This window comes from Carcharodon carcharias, chromosome 2, assembly GCF_017639515.1.
Source record: "Carcharodon carcharias isolate sCarCar2 chromosome 2, sCarCar2.pri, whole genome shotgun sequence".
Lineage (NCBI taxonomy): Eukaryota > Metazoa > Chordata > Chondrichthyes > Lamniformes > Lamnidae > Carcharodon > Carcharodon carcharias.
The window spans coordinates 26,230,161-26,251,480 of record NC_054468.1 but is presented as its reverse complement, the minus strand read 5'-3'; the positions used below and the strand labels follow the sequence as shown (position 1 = coordinate 26,251,480).

Below are 21,320 nucleotides of genomic sequence, written 5' to 3'. Positions count from 1 at the left end.
GGTTCAAATTCTACCACAGCAGCAGGTGGAATTTAAGCTAGTCTCAGTAATGGTGCCAGGAAGCTATCACTGATTGTTATAAACATCTGGTCCTTTAAGGGAGGAAATCTGCTGTCCTTACCCGGTCTGGCCTACATGTGACTCCAGATCAACAACAATGTAACTGACTTTTAACTATCCATTACAATGGCCTAGGAAGTCACTTAGTTGTATCAAACCATTACAGAAAAGGAATAAAACCGGACAGATCACTTGGCATTGACAGACACCGGAAACAACAACAGCAAAATAAGCCCTGTCGGCCCTGCAAAGTTCTCCTTACTAAAATCTGGGGGCTTGTGCCAAAATTGGGACAACTGTCCCACAGGCTAGTCAAGCAACAGCCTGATAAAGTCATACTGACTGAATCATAACTTGTCCCAGACACCACCTTTACCATCCCTGGGTTAAGTCCTGCCCCATCAGCACGACTGAATCAGCAGAGGTGGTGGCACAGTGGCATGCAGTTGGGAGGAAGTTGTCCTGGGATCCTTAACATTGATTCCGGAGATGACATGAGGTCAAATATGGTATCTAACATCCTCCCTCAGCTGATGAATTGGTGCTCCTCCACACTGAACACCACTTGGAGGAAGCATTCAGGGTGCAAGGCACAGAATGTGCTCTGGGTGGGGGATGTCAATGTCCATCACCAAGAGTGGCTCAGTAGCATCACTACAGACTGAGCTGGCCGAGTCCTAAAGGACATAGCTGCTAGGCTGGGTCTGTGGCAGGTGGTGAGGGAACCAACATGGGAGAAAAACATACTAGACCTTGTCCTCAACAATCTACCTGTCACAGATGCAACTGTTGATGACAGTACGGGTCGGAGTGATCACCGCACAGTCCTTATGAAGACAAAATTCCATCTTCCCTCTTTGGGTACCCTCCAGTGTGTTATGTGGCACTATCAATGTGCCATAGACCATTTCAGAACAGACCTAGCAGCTGAAAACTCAGCACCCATGAGGCGCTGTGCACCATCAGCAGCACCAGAGTTGTATACAACCACAATCTGTAACCTCATGGTCTGGCATATCCCTCAGTCTACTAATACTATCAAGCTGGGGTTTGAAGCTACAACAGGACTACTTACATGCCAAACAGTGGGAGCAGCATGCGAAAGAGAGCTAAGCGATCCCACAACCAAAAGGTCAGATCTAAGCTCTGCCGTCCTGCTACAGCCAGTCATGAATAGTGGACAATTAAGCCAGTAACCAGAGGAGGAGCCTCCACAAATACCACCATCTCTTAATGATGGCAGAGCCAGGCACATCAGTGCAAAAGACAAAGCTGAAGCATTTGCAACCATCTTCAGCCAGATGTGCCAAGTGGATGATCCATCTCGACCTCCTCTTGAGGTCCCCGATGCCACAGATGCCAATCTTCAGCCAATTTGATTCACTCCACATGATATCAACAAACAGCTGAAGGCACTGAATACTGCAAAGGCTATATGACATGATAGCATTCCAGCAATAGTACTGAAGACTTCTGCTTCAAAACTTTCCGTACACCTAGCCAAGCTGTCCAGTACAGCTACAACACTGGCATCAACCCGGCAATGTGGAAAATTGCCCGGGTATGTCATGTCCACAAAAAACAGGACAAATCCAATTTGGCCATTTAACAGTTTACTCTCAATCATCAGCAAAGTGATGGAAGATGTCACTGACAGTGCTGTGATGCAGCACCTACATAGCAATAACCTGTTCACTGACCCTCAGCTTGAGTTTTGCCAGGGCCACTCAACTCCTGACAGCCTCAATTCAAACATGGACAAAAGAACCAAACTCAATAGGGGAAGTGAAAATGACTGCCCTTGACACCACTAAGCATGGCATCAAGGAGCCTTAGCAAAACTGAAGTCAATGGGAATCAGGAGGAAAACTCTCTACTGGTTGAGAGTCATATCTAACACAAAAGGAAGGTGGTTGTGGTTGATCGAGGTCAATCATCTCTGTCTTGGGACATGGCTGCAGGAGTTATTCAGGGTAGTGTCCTAGGCCGAACCATCTTCAGCTGCCTCATCAATGACCTTCCATCCATTGTAAAGTCAGAACTGGGGCTGTTCCCTGATGATTGCATGATATTCAGTACCATTCACAAACTCCTCAGATACTGAAGCAGTCCATGTGACTATGCAGCAAGACCTGGACAACAGTCAGGCTTAGGCTGGTACATGATGAGTAACATTCGTGCCACACAAGTGCAAGGCAATGACAACTTTCAACAAGAGAGGATCCAACCATCTCCCCTTGACATTCAATCACATTACCATTGCTGAATCCCCCACTGTAAATATCTTGGGGGTTACCATTTGCTAGAAACTGAACTGGACCAGCCATATAAAGACTGTGGCTACCAAGAGCAGGTCAGAAGCTGTGAATTCTGCAGTGAGTAACTCACCTCCTGACATGCCAAAGCCTGTCCACCGTCTACATGGCACAATTCAGGAGTGTGGTGGCATACTCTCCACTTGCCTGGATGAGTGCAGCTCCAACAACACTCAAGAGGCTCAACACATTCAGGACAAAGCAGCACACTTTATCAGCATCCTATCCACCAAAGCCAACATTCACTTCATCCACCACCAGCGCACAGAGACAGCAGTGTCTACCAATTAAAAGCAGCACTGCAGCAACTTACTAAGGCCCCTTCAACAGCACCGTCCAACCCTGCGACCTCTACCACTGTCCTAGAAGGACAAAGGGCAGCAGATTTTTAAAATTTTTTTATTCATTCACAGGATGTGGGCTTCGCTGGCTGGGCCAGCACTTATTGCTCATCCCTAGTTGCCCTTGAGAAGGTGATGTTGAGCTGCCTTCTTGATCCGCTGCAGTCCATGTGGTGTAGGTACACCCGCAGTGCTGTTAGGGAGGGAGTTCCAGGATTTTGACCCAGTGATAGTGAAGGAACGGCGATATATTTTCAAGTCAGGGTGGTGAGTGACTTGGAGGGGAACTTCCAGGTGGTGGTGTTCCCATCTTTCTGCTGCCCTCGTCCTCCTAGGTGGTAGTGGTCGTGGGTTTGAAAGGTGCTGTCTAAGGAGCTTTGGTGATGCATGGGAACACCACCATCTGGAGGTTCCTCTCCAAGCCACACATCTTCCTGACTTGGAGTTATATCATTGCTCCTACACTGTTGCTGGAGCAAAATCCTGGAAATCCCTTCCTAGCAGCACCATGGGTGTACCTGCACCAGATGAACTGCAACGGTTCAAGAAGGCAGCTCACCACCTTCTGATGGGCAATTAGGGATGGGCAACCAACACTGGCCTTGCCAGCGACACCCACATCCTGTGGGAGAATAAAAGAATGCAGCTTTGCTAGCTAGTTGAATAAAATAAAAACATTTCATAGACTGATCACCAACAATATTTTTAATTATTAGCAAATCCTACAGAAAGCAGCAACAAAATTTAAAAATGAGGAAAGCTTTACAGCACGCACAATCGAGGAGGAATCACGTAAGTGTCAATCTTGTCTCAGTTGCAGCATGAGTCAGAAGGCTGTAGATTACGACCCAGTCCAGATACATGACAGCATTACCCATGCTGCCACTTCAGTGCAGTACTGAAGGAGTCAGTGCTACACTGCTAAAGGTACCATTTGATGAGGTTAAATTAGGCCTCCATCTCTCTTCTCAGGGCAGGCATCAATGATTCCATAGCTACATTTGGAAAAGAGCAGTAGCATTCCCCTGGTGTACTGGTCAAAATTTTCTCCTCTATATGGAGTTGCTTGAAATCTTTTTCCACCCATCTTGAGTGGGCAGACAGGTCCCCAGTTTAGCATCTCACTGGAAAATACAGCACACCATCAGTATGATACTGAAGTATCAGCCGAGAATGTGTGTTCCAGGACCCCATGGGGGTTGAACCATAACTTTCCCACTCAGTGATAACACTTTCAGCGACTGAGCTAAGCTGGTACTTGACAGAAGAATAACAGCAGAGGTCACCTGCATGGATAAAACCTAACAGGTGCACAGGGGAACAAGAAAATAGCAGAAGGTCATTAAAACTTTCTCCGAATTCGACTGCTGTATTTTCCACTGCTTCTCTCCTCACAGTGATTTCAATATTCTAAAAGGAGCTCAGGGCACAGCCACTGATTTGCAAATAATTTCCCACTAAGATCCATTTCTTCAGGCATTCACTATCCCCTGAGAAACCAAACAGCCACTGGATCTCTCTGATAAACACTCAAAACTAGGTGGCCGTATCGTAGTATCACAAGTGTGCAAGTTACTCAGTGTCCAGGACACAATATGTTGGACAGAAAATGAACAAAATCAGGAATAAAAATAAAACAAAATAAAAAAGGAAAGAAAACAGTAAGTTATGTCATTTTTGATCAGTTCTTCCTCAGTGTTTGCAACAAACTAAGAGGGAATAAACAGTTTTAGTCCAGGGACACGGGGCTCGGGGTGGGGTGTTATGTGTGTGTGTGTGTGTGTGTGTGTGTGTGTGGTTGTGTGTGTGTGTGTGTCTGTGTGTGTGTGTGTGCCAAGGTGATGTACCCAAAATATTGGATTTTGAAATGGGAGCATAGTTCCAGCACAATTAACAGAAGCTTTAATGTTTATGAAGGCTTGATGTAGAATAACACATTTAGTGTAAACAACTTTTGAGACTGCTGCCTGCTCTGCCCAATGTCTGTAACTTGTAAACCTTTTAAATTATTAGTTCCTTACCCACATTTCACATGTGGCAGGCATTGCACTTCCTGAATTCTTCTTTCCTAAAGGCATTTCAGTTACCTGATCAGTAACTGGAAGGCCATCATTTCTAACAAGGACTGAGGTGGCAATGTAAACCATAAGAACTAAACTTAATTAACAGAAATAATTTGAGTTTTTTTTTTTACACGGGACACCCCAAACCACTTCACACACACAGCAAATTACATTACCCAGTGTAGACTTTGTTTTTCTGTAGACAAACGCAGCAGCCAATTTGAAAACAGCAAGGTACTAACAACAGTATTAAGATAATTGACTAGTACCCACGTATTTTTACCCTTTCATTTACAATATATGCTTTCTCTCTTAGGCAATCCCTCAGGGTTGAGGATGGGTTCGTACATGGATATATACCATATCTTTTGCCAGCCAAACAAAAACATTTAATTAGTCAACAGTTGCTAGTTTACAGTGTGTCCCTGATTCTCCCTAAAAAGTGCAGTATCAACAGAATTATCAAGAATAATGGTCAATATTTGTACATAATCTACAGTATCCCTTGTTATTGTTAGCTTTTTTTCAATTCAACCCTACCATCCCCATGTGCCAGCAGCTCTCCCAAGTGCCTTGCCCAAGTCACCATTTATTCTTGCACAAGTTTAAGTAGTTTTCCGACAGGCTATTTGACTGTGGAGGCAGACCCTGACTGCAGCCTCACCCAACATCCACTTTCCAGCAGGGGTCACTGCATAGCAAACAGAAGCAAGACTTCTGGCTGATTTTTGTCCTTCTTAACTGGAGGAGGAGGCTCTTGGGAAAACTGTGGCACTACAGCTAATTTCAACAGGTAAAGGCACTAAAATGCATAGTCGTTAAAAGGGAAGGAAAATCAAAATTAAACACCGAAAACTGCTAAAATAGGATTTCTTTCTCACCAAAGATATAACACATCTGTTCTGACATCATCTAAACCACTGGTTAGAAGGTCCTAACGCAAAGAATGTTGGTATACCATGCCTGTGCCTGCAATTTTTCTACTCAGTATGTTCCTGATCGAGATACTTCCCCATAGGGGAAAGAGTGAATTTGGTGAGATGAGGTGAGGTGAGATAATTCTGGCTGTTCCCACGCACTTCCTTATAGCTGGACAGAGTCCAGCACTGACACAAGCCTGGGAATTCAGGGGCTCATCACACTGTTGGGGAAGGGAAGGTGCAAACAAAATAAGATGGAAGACAAAATGAATTCTAAGGTATAGGAGGGGGACGGTGAAAAGAGGGGAATTAACTCACATACAAAGTTTTCTGCAAGTTCAAGCAGTTAACATAATTTATACAGCTTCATTATAAGTTACATAGAGATACCGAGCACTGCAATTAAATTTTGTCTTAATGTACTGAAAAAAAAGTGTAGCAAAGTGTTCATACACAATCTGCTCAACGGTGGCACAGATTTCCTACGTGATCAAATCATTGACATTATTTTGATTACACTAGCTGCAGCATTATACTGTTCAAACTATGTCAGGTAGGGAGGAGGGGAATGAGAGAGACAGAGAAAAACAGAAGAAAGAAGTAGTGGTATTTTATTTGCCAATCTAGAGCCCAAGTGGCAGATACCAAATGGTGCTACCCACACGCACACACACTGCTTGATAATAAACCATAAGGCAGTGGAATGCACCAGCTCCTTTATGAACAAACAATGGCTCAACTTCATTAGAATACAGCTGACCACTAACTACTATTCCACTGCATTAGATTCCATGGAACAAAAGAAAAACACCATTATAGCAGAGAGATATTCTAGGAATAGCATGGGTCCAGTATGTTTAAGAGGATGTTCTAGTCTTTTTTAAAAATAAATAGAAACACCTCATGCAGAAACTGAAACTTAATAATGCACTTTACTCAGGGCACCTTTGTTATCAGCACCACCATCATGTTCTGCACGTTTTTAAAATTAACATTTAATTATGTACAGTAACAGGCAGATGATCAGTAAGGCATAACAGTACCCTGTTGAGTTGATGGAAACAATTTTCACTCTTTAAATAATGTCTGTTGCAAGCTAGGCTTTAACTTTGCCCCTCCCCCTCACCACACTATGCACTTTGCTTAACTGAAACTTCCAGTATGCTTTGCAACTAGGGCAATAAGCTATTTACGACTCCAGGATCGCTGAGTATAACATACAAAAAGGATGTAGGCATTGTTTACACGAAGGCGGCTGTAGTAATGATAAATTATAGAAGCTCTCTCTTTTACCTGGACTCAGAAAGCATGGTCTCACTGCAGTACCAACAGAACACTCAACAGTCTTTGTTAGCATTCAATGGAAACTTGAGACTCTACCAGACTGTACCAATCAACGACAGGCTGGCCCCCAATCACACAGCTTTCAATGCATCCTATACACCCAGCAGCACTGCAAACACATGCACATGCCGTTTTAAAATTCACATTCAACTGCATCGTTGTTGCTGTCCACGAAAGGCTAGCAGCCAGGAAGGAAAATAAGAGGAACATCTGTGATTCTTTTCTCAACTACTTGAGTCTGCCCAGTACACAGGATACTCAGCAGTACAGGACAACTCTTGTATGTGTGTTCAAATTGGAAACAGGTAATCAGGCTCATATCCATGACTTTCTTCAAAAAAAAATCACGCAGGAAGTAAACATTCTGTTGGCCATAAAATGGAATATTATAACACGTATTTTTGTTAAAGAAAATTACAGATTACCAAATGCATTTTTGATGCTGAAACTGCATTTGCTGTATTTTTCTATCCCTTTGCCACAGAAAGGAAATCAATGCATTTAAAAAAAACTTTCCATCTGCTTAAATATATATTGATATACACACACATTAAATACTCAAAGGGATTAAAATAAAAAAATATCACATGGGTACAGGAAATCTGTGAAGTGGTGAATATAATGATAATAAATACTGTTCTGAATAAGCCATAGTTGTTTTTTTTGTAACAGGGTGGTGAAGGTACAAGCAGCCCGCTGATCACCACATCACTGCTCACCCCCTCACCCCAGAGGGACCAAACAGAGAAGGCCCAGAATAAGTAACAATATCAAAAATCAAATAATGCAGCAGATTCTCATTAAATATTCAACGTGAGTCATTTTTTTTAAGCACGATGAAAATGGGAACTAGGAATTTTAAGATTTAGCTCTTCAAAATTAAAATGTAAGGATTAAAGGTGAGGAAAATTGATCCAAAGGTATGCAGCTAATGGAATAATTTGTATAACTACTCATTTCGGTATCCCCAAGAAGAAACTTGTAGCTTGCCATTCCAATTGACCTGCCCAAACGGGACCAAACACAATAAGTTATGTGAATCACCAATATGCCAGACATTAAAATAATATTCTTAAATGTCTGGGGTTCAATTATTTAGTAAGAAGGAAAGCAATCCTTGGTGAACACATGAGGAAACAATGTGTAAATGTGGCTTTCTGCAAGAAGCCTATCCCACTACTCCACCAGCCCAAATTCCTTGGGATCAGGGATCTATTCTGATAGCTGTGGCCAGGTGTTTTATTGTTGGGGGATATGGGGAGCACTCATTACCTCACACTTAGTAATGTCACTGGATTAGCAATCCAGGGACCCAGGCTAATGCTCTGGGAACACGGATTCAAATTCCACCATGGCAGCTGGTGGAATTTAAACTGAATGAATAAATCTGGAATTGAAAGCAAGTCTCATAATAGTGACCATGACATCATTTTCAATTGTCATAAAAACCCATCTGGTTCCCTAATATCCTTTTGGGGAAGGAAATTTGCCATCCTTATCTAGTCTGGCCAACATGTGTCTCCAGATCCACAGTACTGTGATTGACTCTGAACTGCCCTCTAACACGGCCTAGTAAGCCACTCATTAAAAAGTCAATAAGGAATGAAACTGTCCGGATTGCCCGGCTTCGACCTAGGCACCGGAAACGACAATGGCAAACTCAATCCTGTTGGCCTTGCAAAGTCCTGCTTACTAACGTCTGGGGGCTTGTGCCAAAATTGGGAGAGCTGTCTCACAGACTAGCTATACTCACAGAATCATACCTTACAATGTCTCAGACACGACCATCACCATCCCTGGCTAAACTACCGGCAGGACAGACCCAGCAGAGGTGGTGGCACAGTGGTATACGGATGGGAGGGAGCTGCCCTGGGAGTCCTCAACATCGGCTCCAGATCCCATGAAGCCTCATGGCATCAGGTCAAACATAGGCAAGGAAACCTCCTGCTGATTACCACGTACTGCCCACCCTCAGCTGATGAATCAGTACTCCGACATGTTGAACACCACTCGGAGGAAGCTCTGAGGGTGGCAAGGGCGCAGATTATACTCTGGGTGGAGGACACCAATGTCCATCACCAAGAGTGGCTTGGTAGCACCAGTACAGAGCAAGCTGGCCGAGTCCTAAAGGACATAGCTGCTAGACTGGGTCTGCGGCAGGTGTTGAGGAAACCAACAAGAGAGAAAAACATAATTGACCTCATCCTCACCAACCTGCCTGCCACAAATGCATCTGTCCATGACAGCATCAGTAGGAGTGACCACCGCATAGTCCGTGTGGAAACAAAGTCCCGCTTCACTTTGAGGATACCCTCCATCATGTTGTGTGGCACTACCAGCATGCTAAATGGGGTAGATTTCAAACAGATCTAGCAACTCAAGTCTGGGCAACCATGAAGTGCAATGGGCCATCAGCAGCAGCAGAATTGTACTTGACCATAATCTGTAACTTCATGGCCTGGCATATCCCCCTCTCTAATATTACCATCAAGCTGCGGGATCAACCCTGGTTCAAAGAAGAATGCAGGAGGTCATGCCAGGAGCAGCACCAGGCATCCCTAACAATGAAGCATCAACCTGTTGAAACTACAACACAGGACGACTTGCATGTCAAACAGCGGAAGCAGCATGCGAAAGACGGAGCTAAGCTACCTACAACCAACAGTTCAGATCTAGGCTCTGCGGTCCTGCCATATCCAGTTGTAAATAGTGGTGGACAATTAAACAATTAACTGAAGGAGGACGCTCCAGAAATATTCCCATCCTCAATGATGGCAGAGCCCAGCACGTCAGTGCAAAAGAAGGGTGAAGCATTTGCAACCATCTTCAGCCAGAAGCGCTGAGTGGATGATCCACCTCGGCCTCCTCCAGAGGTCTCCAGCATCATAGATGCAAGTCTTCAACCAATTCAATTTACTCTACATGATATCAAGAAACGACTGAAGGCACTGGACACTGCAAAGGCTATGGGCCCCGACCACATATGGCAATAGTAATGAAAAATGTGCTCCCAAACTAGCCATGCACCTAGCCAAGATGGTCCAGCACAGCTAGAACACTGGCATCTACCCAGAAATGTGAAAATTTGCCCAGGTATGTCCTGCACGCAAAAAGCAGGATAAATCCAACTTGGCCAACTACCACCCCATCAGTCCACTCTCAATCATTAGCAAAGTGATGGAAAGTGTTGCCGACGTTGCAATTAAGTGGCATTTATTTACAATAACCTGCTCACTGATACTCAGTTTGGGTTTCGCCAGGGCCACTCAGCTCTTGACCTCATTACTGCCTTGGTCCAAACATTGACAAAAGAGCTGAACTCATGAGGTGAGGTAAGAGTGAGTGCCCTTGACATCAAGGCAGCATTGGACCAAGTGTGGCATTAAGGAGCCTGAGCAAAACTGGAGTCAATGGGATAAAAGCAAAATACAGCGGATGCTGGAAATCTAGAGCAAAAACAAAAATACCTGGAAAAACTCAGCAGATCTGATAATGGGAATTGGGGGTAACCTCTCCACTGGTTGGAGTCATACCCAGCACAAAGAAAGAGATGGCTGTGATTGTTGGAGGTCAATCATCTGGGGAATGAAGCCGGACAGGTGGCTGAGGTGGTGGTGGAGGAGCATTTTAGTGATAGCAACCACAACATGGTACAATTTAAGCTTGTTATGGACAAAGAGATCAACAAGTTGCAAAAAAATGTTTTGGATTGGGGGAGAGCAAATTTTAGTAAAATAAGGCAGGATCTGGCCAAGGTAGATTGGGAACAGCTATTTGTGGGGAAATCTAAAGAGGAGCAGCGGGGGGAATTAAAAAAGGAAATGGGGAGATTACAGGCTCAACATGTTCCCTCTAGGGTGATAGGAAGGAGTAACAAGCCCAGAGAACCATGGATGACCAGAGATATTCAGGGTACGATGAGTAGGAAAAGAGAGGCTTTTAGCAGGTACAAGGGAAGCAAATCAGAGGAGGCATTAGTGGAGTACAGAAAGTGCAGGGTGGAGCTTAAGAAAGCAATTAGGAGAGCAAAGAGGGGATATGAGAAAGCTCTGGCTGGTAAAAGTAGGGAAAGTCCCAAGATATTCTATAAGTATATCAATGGGAAGAGGATAACCAGGGAAAGAGTAGGGCCCATTAGGGATCAAGGGTGGAGCCAGAGGACATTGGTAGAGTGTTGAACGAATACTTCACATCTGTCTTCACCCAAGAGAGTGAGGATGAAAGTATGGAACTCAGGGAGAGGAACTCAGCGAGGTTTTTGAGCAAATTGATATAGGGAATGACAAGGTATTGGTGGTGTTGGCAGGCTCAAAAGTGGACAAATCTCCAGGTCCAGATAATTTGTGTCCCAGACTGCTGAGGGAGGCAAGGGAGGAGATCGCAGGGGCTCTGAACCAAATTTTTAATTCCTTTCTGGCCATGGGAGAGGTGCCAGAGGACTGGAGAACAGCTAATGTGGTTCCGCTATTTAAGAAGGGTTGTAGAGATAAGCCAGGGAACTACAGGCGAGTGAATTTCACGTCAGTGGTAGGGAAACTATTGGAGAAAATTCTGAAGGAGAGAATCTATCTCCACTTGGAGATGCAAGATTTGATCAGGGATAGTCAACATGGCTTTGTCAGAGGGAGGACATGCCTAACAAATTTGACTGAATTTTTTGAGGAGGTGACCAAGTGTGTAGATGAGGGTAGTGCAGTTGATGTAGTTTATATGGATTTCAGCAAAGCCTTTGACAAGGTCCCACATGGGAGACTTAGAAAGAAGGCAAATGCACATGGAATACAGAGTAATTTGATAAGGTGGATTCAAAATTGACTTAATTGTAGGAGACAGAGGGTGATGGCAGAAGGATGCTTTAGTGACTGGAAGCCAGTGTCATACCACAGGGATCTGTGTTGGGTCCCCTTTTATTCGTCATTTATATAAACGACATAGATGACATGGGGGGGTAGGATTAGTAAGTTTGCAGATGACACAAAGATTGGCCAGGTGGTTAACAGTGAGGTTGAGTGTCTTGGGCTACAGGAAGATATAGACGGGATGGTCAAATGGGCAGATAAGTGGCAGATGGAATTTAACCCTGAAAAGTGTGAGGTGGTACACTTTGGAAGGAGTAATTTGACAAGGAAGTATTCAATGAACAGCATGACACTAGGAAGTTCTGAGGAACAAAGAGACCTTGGCGTGTTTGTCCATAGATCTCTGAAGGCAGAGGGACATTTAGTGGGGTGGTGAAAAAGGCATATGGGACACTTAGTCTTTATCAATTGAGATTACAAAAGTAAGGAGGTCATGTTGGAGTTATATAGAACCTTGGTGAGGCCACAGATGGAGTACTGTGTGCAGTTCTGGTTGCCACATTATAGGAAGGATGTGATTACACTGGAGGGGTTGCAGAGGAGATTCACCAGGATGTTGCCAGGGATGAAACATTTAAGTTATGAAGAGAGGTTGGATAGACTTGGGTTGTTTTCATTGGAGCAGAGAAGACTGAGGAGTGACCTGATTGAGGTGTCCAAGATTATGAGGGGCATGGACAGGGTGGATAGGGAGCAGCTGTTCCCCTTAGTTGAAGGGTCAGTTACAAGAGGACACAAGTTCAAGGTGAGGGGCAGGAGGTTTAGGGGGGATGTGAGGAAAAACTTTTTTACCCAAAGGGTGGTGATGGTCTGGAATACGCCACCTGGGAGGGTGGTGGAGGCGGGTTGCATCACATCCTTTAAAAAGTACCTGGATGAGCACTTGGCATGTCATAACATTCAAGGCTATGGGCTAAGTGCTGGTAAACGGGATCAGATAGGTAGGTCAGGTGTTTCTCATGTGTCGGTGCAGACTCGATGGGACGAAGGGCCTCTTCTCCGCGGTGTGATTCTGTGATCTTAGTTCCAGGACATCACTACTGGAGTTCCTCAGGGTAATGTCTTAGGCCCAACCATCTTCAAGTACTTCATCAATGACCTTTCCTTCATCATAAGATCAGAGATAGGGATGTTTGCTGATGATTGCACAATGTTCAGCACCATTCGCGATTCCTCAGGTACTGAAGCAGTCCATGCCCATATGCAGCAAGACATGGGCAACATTCAGGCTTAGGCTGATAAATAGCAAGTAACATTCATGCAACACAAGTGCCAGACACTGACCATCTCCAAGATAGAGAGAATCCAACCATCTCCCCTTGATACTCAATGGCATTACCATGGCTGAATCTCGCACTATCAACATCCTGGGGGGAGGGTGGGGCGTGGTTAACCATTGACCAGAAACTGAACTGGATCAGCCATATAAATACTGCGGCTACATTTCAAGGGGAGACGGTGACATAGTGGTAATGTCAGTAGACGAGTAATTCAGAGGCCCAGACTAATGCTCTGGTTAAATGTCACCATGGCAGCTGGTAGAATTTGAATTCAATTATTAATTTTTAAAAACCTGGAATTGGAAGCTAGTCTCAGTAATGGTGACCATGAAATTATAATTGATTGTTGTAAAAACCCATCTGGTTTACTAATGTCCTTTGGGGAATGCAATCCATTGTCCTTACCTGTTCTGGCCTACATATGACTCCGGACCCAGAGTAATGTGCTTGACTCTTAAATGCTCTCTGAAATGGCTGAGCAAACCACTCAGTTCAAGGGCAGTTAGGGATGGGCAACAATGCTGGCCTTGCCAGCGATGCCCACGTCCCATGAATGAATAAATTTAAAGAGTATGTCAGAGGCTGGGAATTATGTGGTGAGTAGCTCACCTCTTGACTCCCCTATCCACCATCTACAAGGAATAGTCAGGAACATAATGGAATACTCTCTACTTGCCTGGATGAGTGCAGCTCTAACAACACTTAAGAAGCTCAACACCATCCAGGACAAAGCATCCCATTTGATTTGCACCTCATCCACCACCTTCAACATTCACTCCCTTCACCACTGCTGCACAGTGGCAGCAGTGTGTACCATATACAAGATGGACTGCAGCAACTAACCAAGGCTTCTTCAACAGCACCTTCCAAACCTGCAAACCCTAACAATTAGAAGGACAAGGGCAGCAGATGCATGGGAACATCACCACCTGAAAGTTCCTCTCCAAGCCATACACTATCCTGACTTGGAAATATATTGCCGTTCCTTGACTGTCACTGGGTCAAAATCCTGGAATTCCTTTCTTAACAGCACTGTGGGTGTACCTACACCACATGGACTGCAGCAGTTCAAGAATACAGCTCGCCACCAGGCAACTCACCACTGCCTGACCATAAGGTTTTGATCTGAGTTCGATAAAGCCTGCCTCCCTGAACTGATCCCTGGATTGATAAGACTATTCCACTACATACTGGAAGTGGTCTCTCCTTGAATCCTTGAAGTCAGCCACATCTACCCTCAAGTATTGATGAGGCAAGGGCCCCAATGTTTGTAAATCCTACAGAGCTATAGCCCTCCTAAACTGACAGTATAGCACTGAAGAAGGGTCATGTGGACTCTAGGCATTGGCTGTTTCTCTCTCCATAGATGCTGTCAGACCTGCTGAGATTTTCCAGCATTTTCTGTTTGTATTTTATATTTGACATTACAGCATTGTGGTTTCTAGTCCACCTAGACCAAATCAACTTCCTCCAAGGATGCCTCTGCAATCATTCAAGTATGCAACAGCACATACCTACCTTCCCTGATATTCTTGTTCAATATTGAAAGGGATTTCGGCCAGGTACAGTCAAGATTCATACTTACCGTGCTTCAGCAAGTGCCCTTCGGAGGTGCACTTAAATAAATCAAAGTCCTTTAACTCCTATTTTTCATCCATCATATTCTGCTATGTATTACCAATCTTCCCTTTTCAGCAACTTACATACTTTCAAATAGTTCAGCCAAATCTCAGGCCAGACACTCAGTTAGTTAACAGGGAGGAAAAAGCCTTTGCCCCGGATATTGCAGCACAAATACGAAAGGCATATCCCCTTAACTGGACAAAGACAGGCTTTGAATACCTAGGTAGACATAAATTCCTCACTTTCCTTTCCAAAATATATGCCAACATAAGCGGGTGGAACAGTCTATCCATTTCATTGACGGGAGAACTGAGCAACATAAAGATGAATGTGCCAGATGCTGCCCATTTTCATTGACACAGAAGCTCCGAGCTTCACCCCAAAACAGTGGCTGCCCAAGATCATCTGATAGTATCCATGACAATCTGGAGAAGCCTGCACAGCAAAAAGGTCCCAATTTGTCTTTCTATCTTGTGCCACAGCAGAAAGTACCTGAACGAATAAATGGGTCTTTTTCTGGGTGGCAGGCAGTGACCAGTGTTACCACAGGGATCAGTGCAAGGACCCCAGCTATTCACAATATATATCAATGACTTGGATGAGGGAATGAAATGCAATATTTCCAAGTTTGCTGATGACACAAAACTGAGTGGGGTTGTGAGGAGGATGCATGGAGGCATCAGAGCGATTTAGACAAGTTGTGTGCATGGGCAAACACATGGCAGATTCAGTATAACGTGGATAAATGTGAAGTTATACACTTCAGCATGAAAAACAGAGAGGCAGAGTGTTATTTAAATGGTGATATATTGGGAAATGTGGATGTACAAAGGGCTCTGGGTGTCCTTATACACCAGTCAATGAAAGTAAATAGGCAGGTGCAGCAAGCAATTAGGAAGGCAAATCGTACGTTGGCCTTCACTGCAAGAGGATTTGAGTTCAGAAGTAGGGATGTCTTACGGCAGTTATACAGGGCCTTGCTGAGACCACACCTGGAGTATTGTGTGCAGTTTTGGTCTCCCTACCTAACAAAGGATATACTTGCCACAGAGGGAGTGCAGTGAAGGTTCACTAGGCTGATACTGGGGATGGCAGGACTGTTGTATGAGGAGAAATTGGTTCGACTGGGCCTGTATTTGCTGGAGGTTAGAAGAATGAGAGGGGATCTGATTGAAACGTATAAAATTCTAATAGGACTAGACAGACTGGATGCAGGAGGATGTTTCCCCTGGTTCGGGAGTCTAGAACCAGGGGCCACAGTATCAGGATATGCAGCAGGCCATTTAGGACTGAGATGAGGAAAAATTTCTTCACTCAGAGGGTGGTCAACCTGTGGAATTCTCTGCCACAGAAGTCTGTGCAGGCCAGGTCACTGAGTATATTCAAGAAAGGAACTGATAAATTTTTGGATATTAGGGATATCAAGGGGTATGGAGAGAAAGCGGGAATATGATGTTGAGTTAGAGAATCAGGCATGATCATATTGAAAGGCGGAGCAGGCTCGAAGGGCCGAATGGCCTACTCCTGCTCCTAGTCTCTATAATGCCAACATTTTCAAAGCATGACATTACAACACCAGAAAGTTGCGCAAACCGCTCCATCTGTGACAAATCACCTCCTTCCAGCAAGTGGTCAGCATATTTCATATCATTTCACTCAATTACTTCCACTATCCCCAGGTCCAGCCCTCCATCGCATAGGATACATCAGGAGATATGGACCCACTTTTGTGGGCCAGCTTTTCAGCTGAAAAAAACCCCTCATGTGCACCAACACTAGGACAACCTGCCAAGTTGACAGGCCTTAGCATTCTGCACACTACATAGAGGAAGTTGTTACTGCTGTAGCCTATTGAAACACCTTCTTTACCCCCGATAAGAGGTGATTTCCCCATCACTGAGAATCCCTGACTCTAATATATATATATATATATAGAACAGAACAACTACGTACAATCCTCATGGCATGTTTCTGCTACTATTGTGAAATGTGTGTTTATAACATATTATATCAGACTATGTCCGAGAAGGTGTTTAAATTACTCATTCAAAATAAAATAAAGCATAACTTTTAAATATAATCTGTAAACTGCAGTCAATATTTGTTTTATTACAACATGGCACACAACTATTTTTCTCCTAAGTTTCTCATCTCTCTTGAAGATGCTGAGTTATGCTGCAGCCCACAGTGCTAGCAATGCTCCAGTATCTTGCCCAGGTAGCCAATCTTTAAGTGAAATAGTCAATGGTAAGTGTTCGCAGATTATTTAACTAGTCTGTCCACTTGGCTCAGTTAATAATAATCTTGTCTGTGACTCAGGATTGTGGGTTCAAGCTTCATTTCAGGATATTGGCACATAATCTATGATGACACAATGCAGTTCTGAAGGATTAAATATAAAGTACAAGTATTCAGGACAGCCAGTCCATGTTTGTGTTTATCAATGACAAATTATCGAGAACCTCCATATTTCTTTCTGTCTAGTTCCTCCCCCACCTCATTTAACAATGAGATTGAGCAAATACACCCTTGATCCCCATTCCAATGAGCATTCAGCAAACTCCTGACTGTTCAACTTCCTTTCTTGGCCTGCTGCAAACTGACATTGTAAATGGTTCCCTATCTTCAATGATTATCTCTTCCCATTCATCATCACCCTCTCCGTTGATGATAGCTGTGGTTCAGAGGGTAACACTCTCGCCCCTCAGTCAGAAGGCTGTGGATTCAAGTCCCACTCTGAGCACAAAAATCTAGATTGACAGTCCAGTACAAAACAGGGGGAGTGCTACACTTTTGGAGATGGTGTCTCTCAAGTGAGACGTTTAAACCAAGGCCTGCTCTGGCCTCTCTGAGGACATAAAGATCCCATGGCACTATTTCAAAGAAGAATGGAGGAGGTACCTCCTGCGTCCTGGCCAATATTTATCCCTCAGTCAACATCACAAGACACTGATTATGTAATCATTATCACATTGCTGTTTCTTGGAGCTTGTCATGTGCAAATTTGCTGCCATGGTCTCTACACCACAATAGTGATTCCACTTCAAAAGCATTTCATTGGCTGTAAAGCACTTCGGAACATCCTGCGATTGTGAAATGTGTGGTATAAACATAAGTCCTTCTGTAAAAAAAGACATCCTCAATTCCTCTCTCCTCACTAACTACTGCCCCACTGCAAACCTCCAAGGTTATGGATGAGTTGTCACCTCCCAAGCTTAGGCCCAAGACTCTTGCAATTCTTTGTTTGAATCCCTTCCACTTTGCTGTTTCCACTCCAACCATAGCATTGAAATGGCAAATGAAAAGACACAAACAGCATTCTCTGTGGTCTGTGACTATGCTCTCTTTTTTTAATCTCTTTGCAGCCTGTGACTTAACTAATCAAAGTATCTCCTTCTTCTTACTGCTGTCTAGTTTGGTGAGATTGTCCTTGCTTTGTTTCACTCTTGCCTATCTAATTGTACCAAGAACATCTTTAACAATGACTTCTTTCCCCACCCCTGCACTCTCACCCCTAAAGGGCATCTTCTTTCTCATCTACATGCTGACCCTTGGAGACATTATCTGCAGAAAGTCCACTCATGAATAATGAATAATTTCCTCCAGCTAAACATTGGGAAGACCAAAGGCATTATTTCTGCAGCCTTGCCACTAGCTCACCCATCCCCTTCTGGCCACTGCCTCAGGTTGAACCACGGTCGAGGTAAGGAAAATCATTTTTGGAAGTTGGCAAACAGGAAAGTTCCAAAACACATTCAGTACTCAAACCGGTTAATCTGCGCTATTTCATTTCAGTAATGTGTGCCAGTGGTAAAACACTTGCTTTAGTTGCCTTTTTAAAAAAAAATGCCACTCGCTACAATGCTTCAATGCCTGGGAGCTTGGATAGCGTTGAATTTATACACATACTGAAGACTGCCTGGAACTTTTGTGAACCAATGATCCAGTTGAGCAGGTCTAATCTCACGAATCTCTTGATGCAATGCATTGTATTGGTCCAGTGCCTGGTGCTCTTCCTGGTGCTGGTGCATTCTGCAACTGTTTATGTAACTTAAGAGGCAAGTGCCCATTACCAAATTGTTATTCAATACAACTGTTTCAATCAGGAAAACAGAGAACAACAAATGGACTCAAGACTCGCTTGCATCGACGTTTGAATTGAGTATTTATAAATCAAGCAGAAAGGAGCAACTAGAAGGTTCAACAAAATAGCTCACCCCTACCTTCACAAGGGCAATTAGGGATGGATTGTGATGCTGCCTAGCGATGCCCATATTCCCTGGATAAATTAAAAAAAAACAAATCCCCCCCCCCCCCCACACACACACACACACACACACACACACACACACACACACACATACACACACACACATACACACACACACACACACACACACACACAAATCATTCACCTGTCCATGCAGTGTACAGCACTTCTTAACCAGTTTCTTCACTTCCCTCTGACAGGTCCAAGAGGCTTTAAATGCAGTTCTTACGTGGTATGCATCTACAGCAGACAAGGTGCCTTTATTTTACACTGGAAGCCTCACTCAGAGAGGGGTTGCCAGATCAGTTGTTGCAGTGGAAACTATATTACACTATATTAAACTATATTATTGACCTAGACCAGAGGACAGGAGAAAACTCTTTCAAAGACTTGAGAGGAATTGGAATTCACTTGCAACATTAGGGCTGAGGCAGAAACATTCAAGATTTGTTTGGGTAGGTGGATAATGGAAATGGGGTTGAAGAGATATGGAAACAGTGTGGGTAAATGTGATTCAAACTATGTAGAAGTAAATACCTATGTGGACTGATTGTTGTTTAGTGCCCTGTTTCTATGTCGCAACTTCCATTTATAAGTGTTTTCAGACTTTTCATACAGACTCTTAATTAATAGAACAAATTACATGTTTTTTCTAACTGGGATGTTTTCTTCAAATATTCTTTGTTTAGAATCGAGAACTTCGATAGGATGTAAAAGAAAAGGATGATCTAGTAAGCAAGATTTGAAACAAGCAAGTTAGTCCACTAAGCTGGACAACAGACAAGGGATATTAGAGGACAACGTGATTGGCTATATTAAGGGCTTAGACAGGTCAAGGAGGAATAATGTACCATGGTCAAGGTTACATGGGATATCATTAGTGACTTCAGTTAGGGCCATTTAAGTACTATGGTGGGTGAAAATCTCTTTGGAAAGATTTATGAAATATGAGCTAATGAATGATACCAGAAAAATGGCACCCAAAACATTACACACAACGCTTGGTGATGGGCAGAAATCTGTTACAGCTGTATGCACTCTATGCCATGGTTCTTGCTATTGAAATAGGAATATGTGATTGTTGAATAGAAATAATCTTGGAAAATAATCAGTACCAGGACCTACTCTAGGTATAAAATGACTGTTTTTAATTTGCCATGAATGGTTATGCTCTAGCATTTTTGGCAGGCTATGAAATTTTATTTTCAACTAATACTTGATGAACATATACATAAATACGGTAAGGGAAGATGATAGCTTTTAATTTATTTAATTTTAAAATGGTCAATAGACTGATACATGGAATAATGTTGAAAGACATTAAAATCAGGTAACTGGAAAAGCTTCTGCGCATTGGAGAACCACAAATTCAGCCTAGTTGAGTACAGTAGTGAAGAAGTTGTACAGTGTGATTTTTTAAAAAATTTAAACAGAGCGGTGCTAAATGGAAATGCAGGGCTGCAATCTGTTGACTTCAATCCACCTCTTGCTGCCCCCATAATCAGGGTTTTAAAGAGAAATTGTTAGTAACCCTAAGTAAAAGGCAATGAAAGGTCAGATGGAGCTGATACTTCTCAACCCTATCAATCTTTACAAGTGACCTTCTCTCAAAAAAGCTTTGCTCAAAATGGGAGCCTATAAAATAAATTGAGCATTATTCTCCTTGCATCAATAAAACACTCAAAAATAGAACTGCTAGTGAATTAAATGGAATACTTTGTCTGCTGCCTGGGAATAGGGTAAGTATACGTACCAAAACATTTTATGAGACGTCAACCCTGTAGAAATATTATTTTTCATATTAGTGGTCCCTTACTGAACAAGGTGAGAGTCAAACCAGGGGAAAGGACCAGAGTAAGATGAAGTAATGGATTTAATGGGGACAAGGGCATCAAAAGATGGAGGGGAGCATGTGGTTGAGCTGATTGGTAGCTACAAACATGACAAGGTGAGAGGAAAACCAAGGGTGAGACAGCTGGGATTCTGAAAGTGCAATTGTAAGAGAATTGGGAGATAGTTTTGTTTTTACAGGGGCAGACTCAAAAGGAAATATAGTTGGGAGGGGGAAGGGGATATTGGTGGACAACAGTACATGAAACTTAATGCCTTGGACATGCTTCCAAATATACTCATGCATTAACACTGATGCTTTTAGTGAAGTGAATTAAATAATGTAAAAATGCAATTAACAGAGAAAGGACAGAAAAAGGGACAAAGGAAGTTAAAATGGAATAGGTTCAAAGAA

General features: G+C 43.4%; 1 protein-coding gene across 5 annotated transcripts in view; it reads right to left on the bottom strand.

Moving 5' to 3' along the window:
- Positions 1 to 21,320, bottom strand: part of LOC121271108 (transcription factor Dp-2-like) — a 219,169-nt gene that overhangs the window by 101,363 nt on the left and 96,486 nt on the right. Inside the window, exon 1 of one of the 5 annotated variants that reach the window (XM_041176883.1) lies at positions 6,993 to 7,076. The exons of the other annotated variants lie outside the window; for them this stretch is intronic. Within the exon in view, the coding sequence (XP_041032817.1) occupies positions 6,993 to 7,056 (64 nt within the window). The 5' untranslated portion in view covers positions 7,057 to 7,076. Of the gene's footprint in view, positions 1 to 6,992; positions 7,077 to 21,320 lie in introns of those variants that run through there. 5 annotated transcript variants of the gene reach the window in all.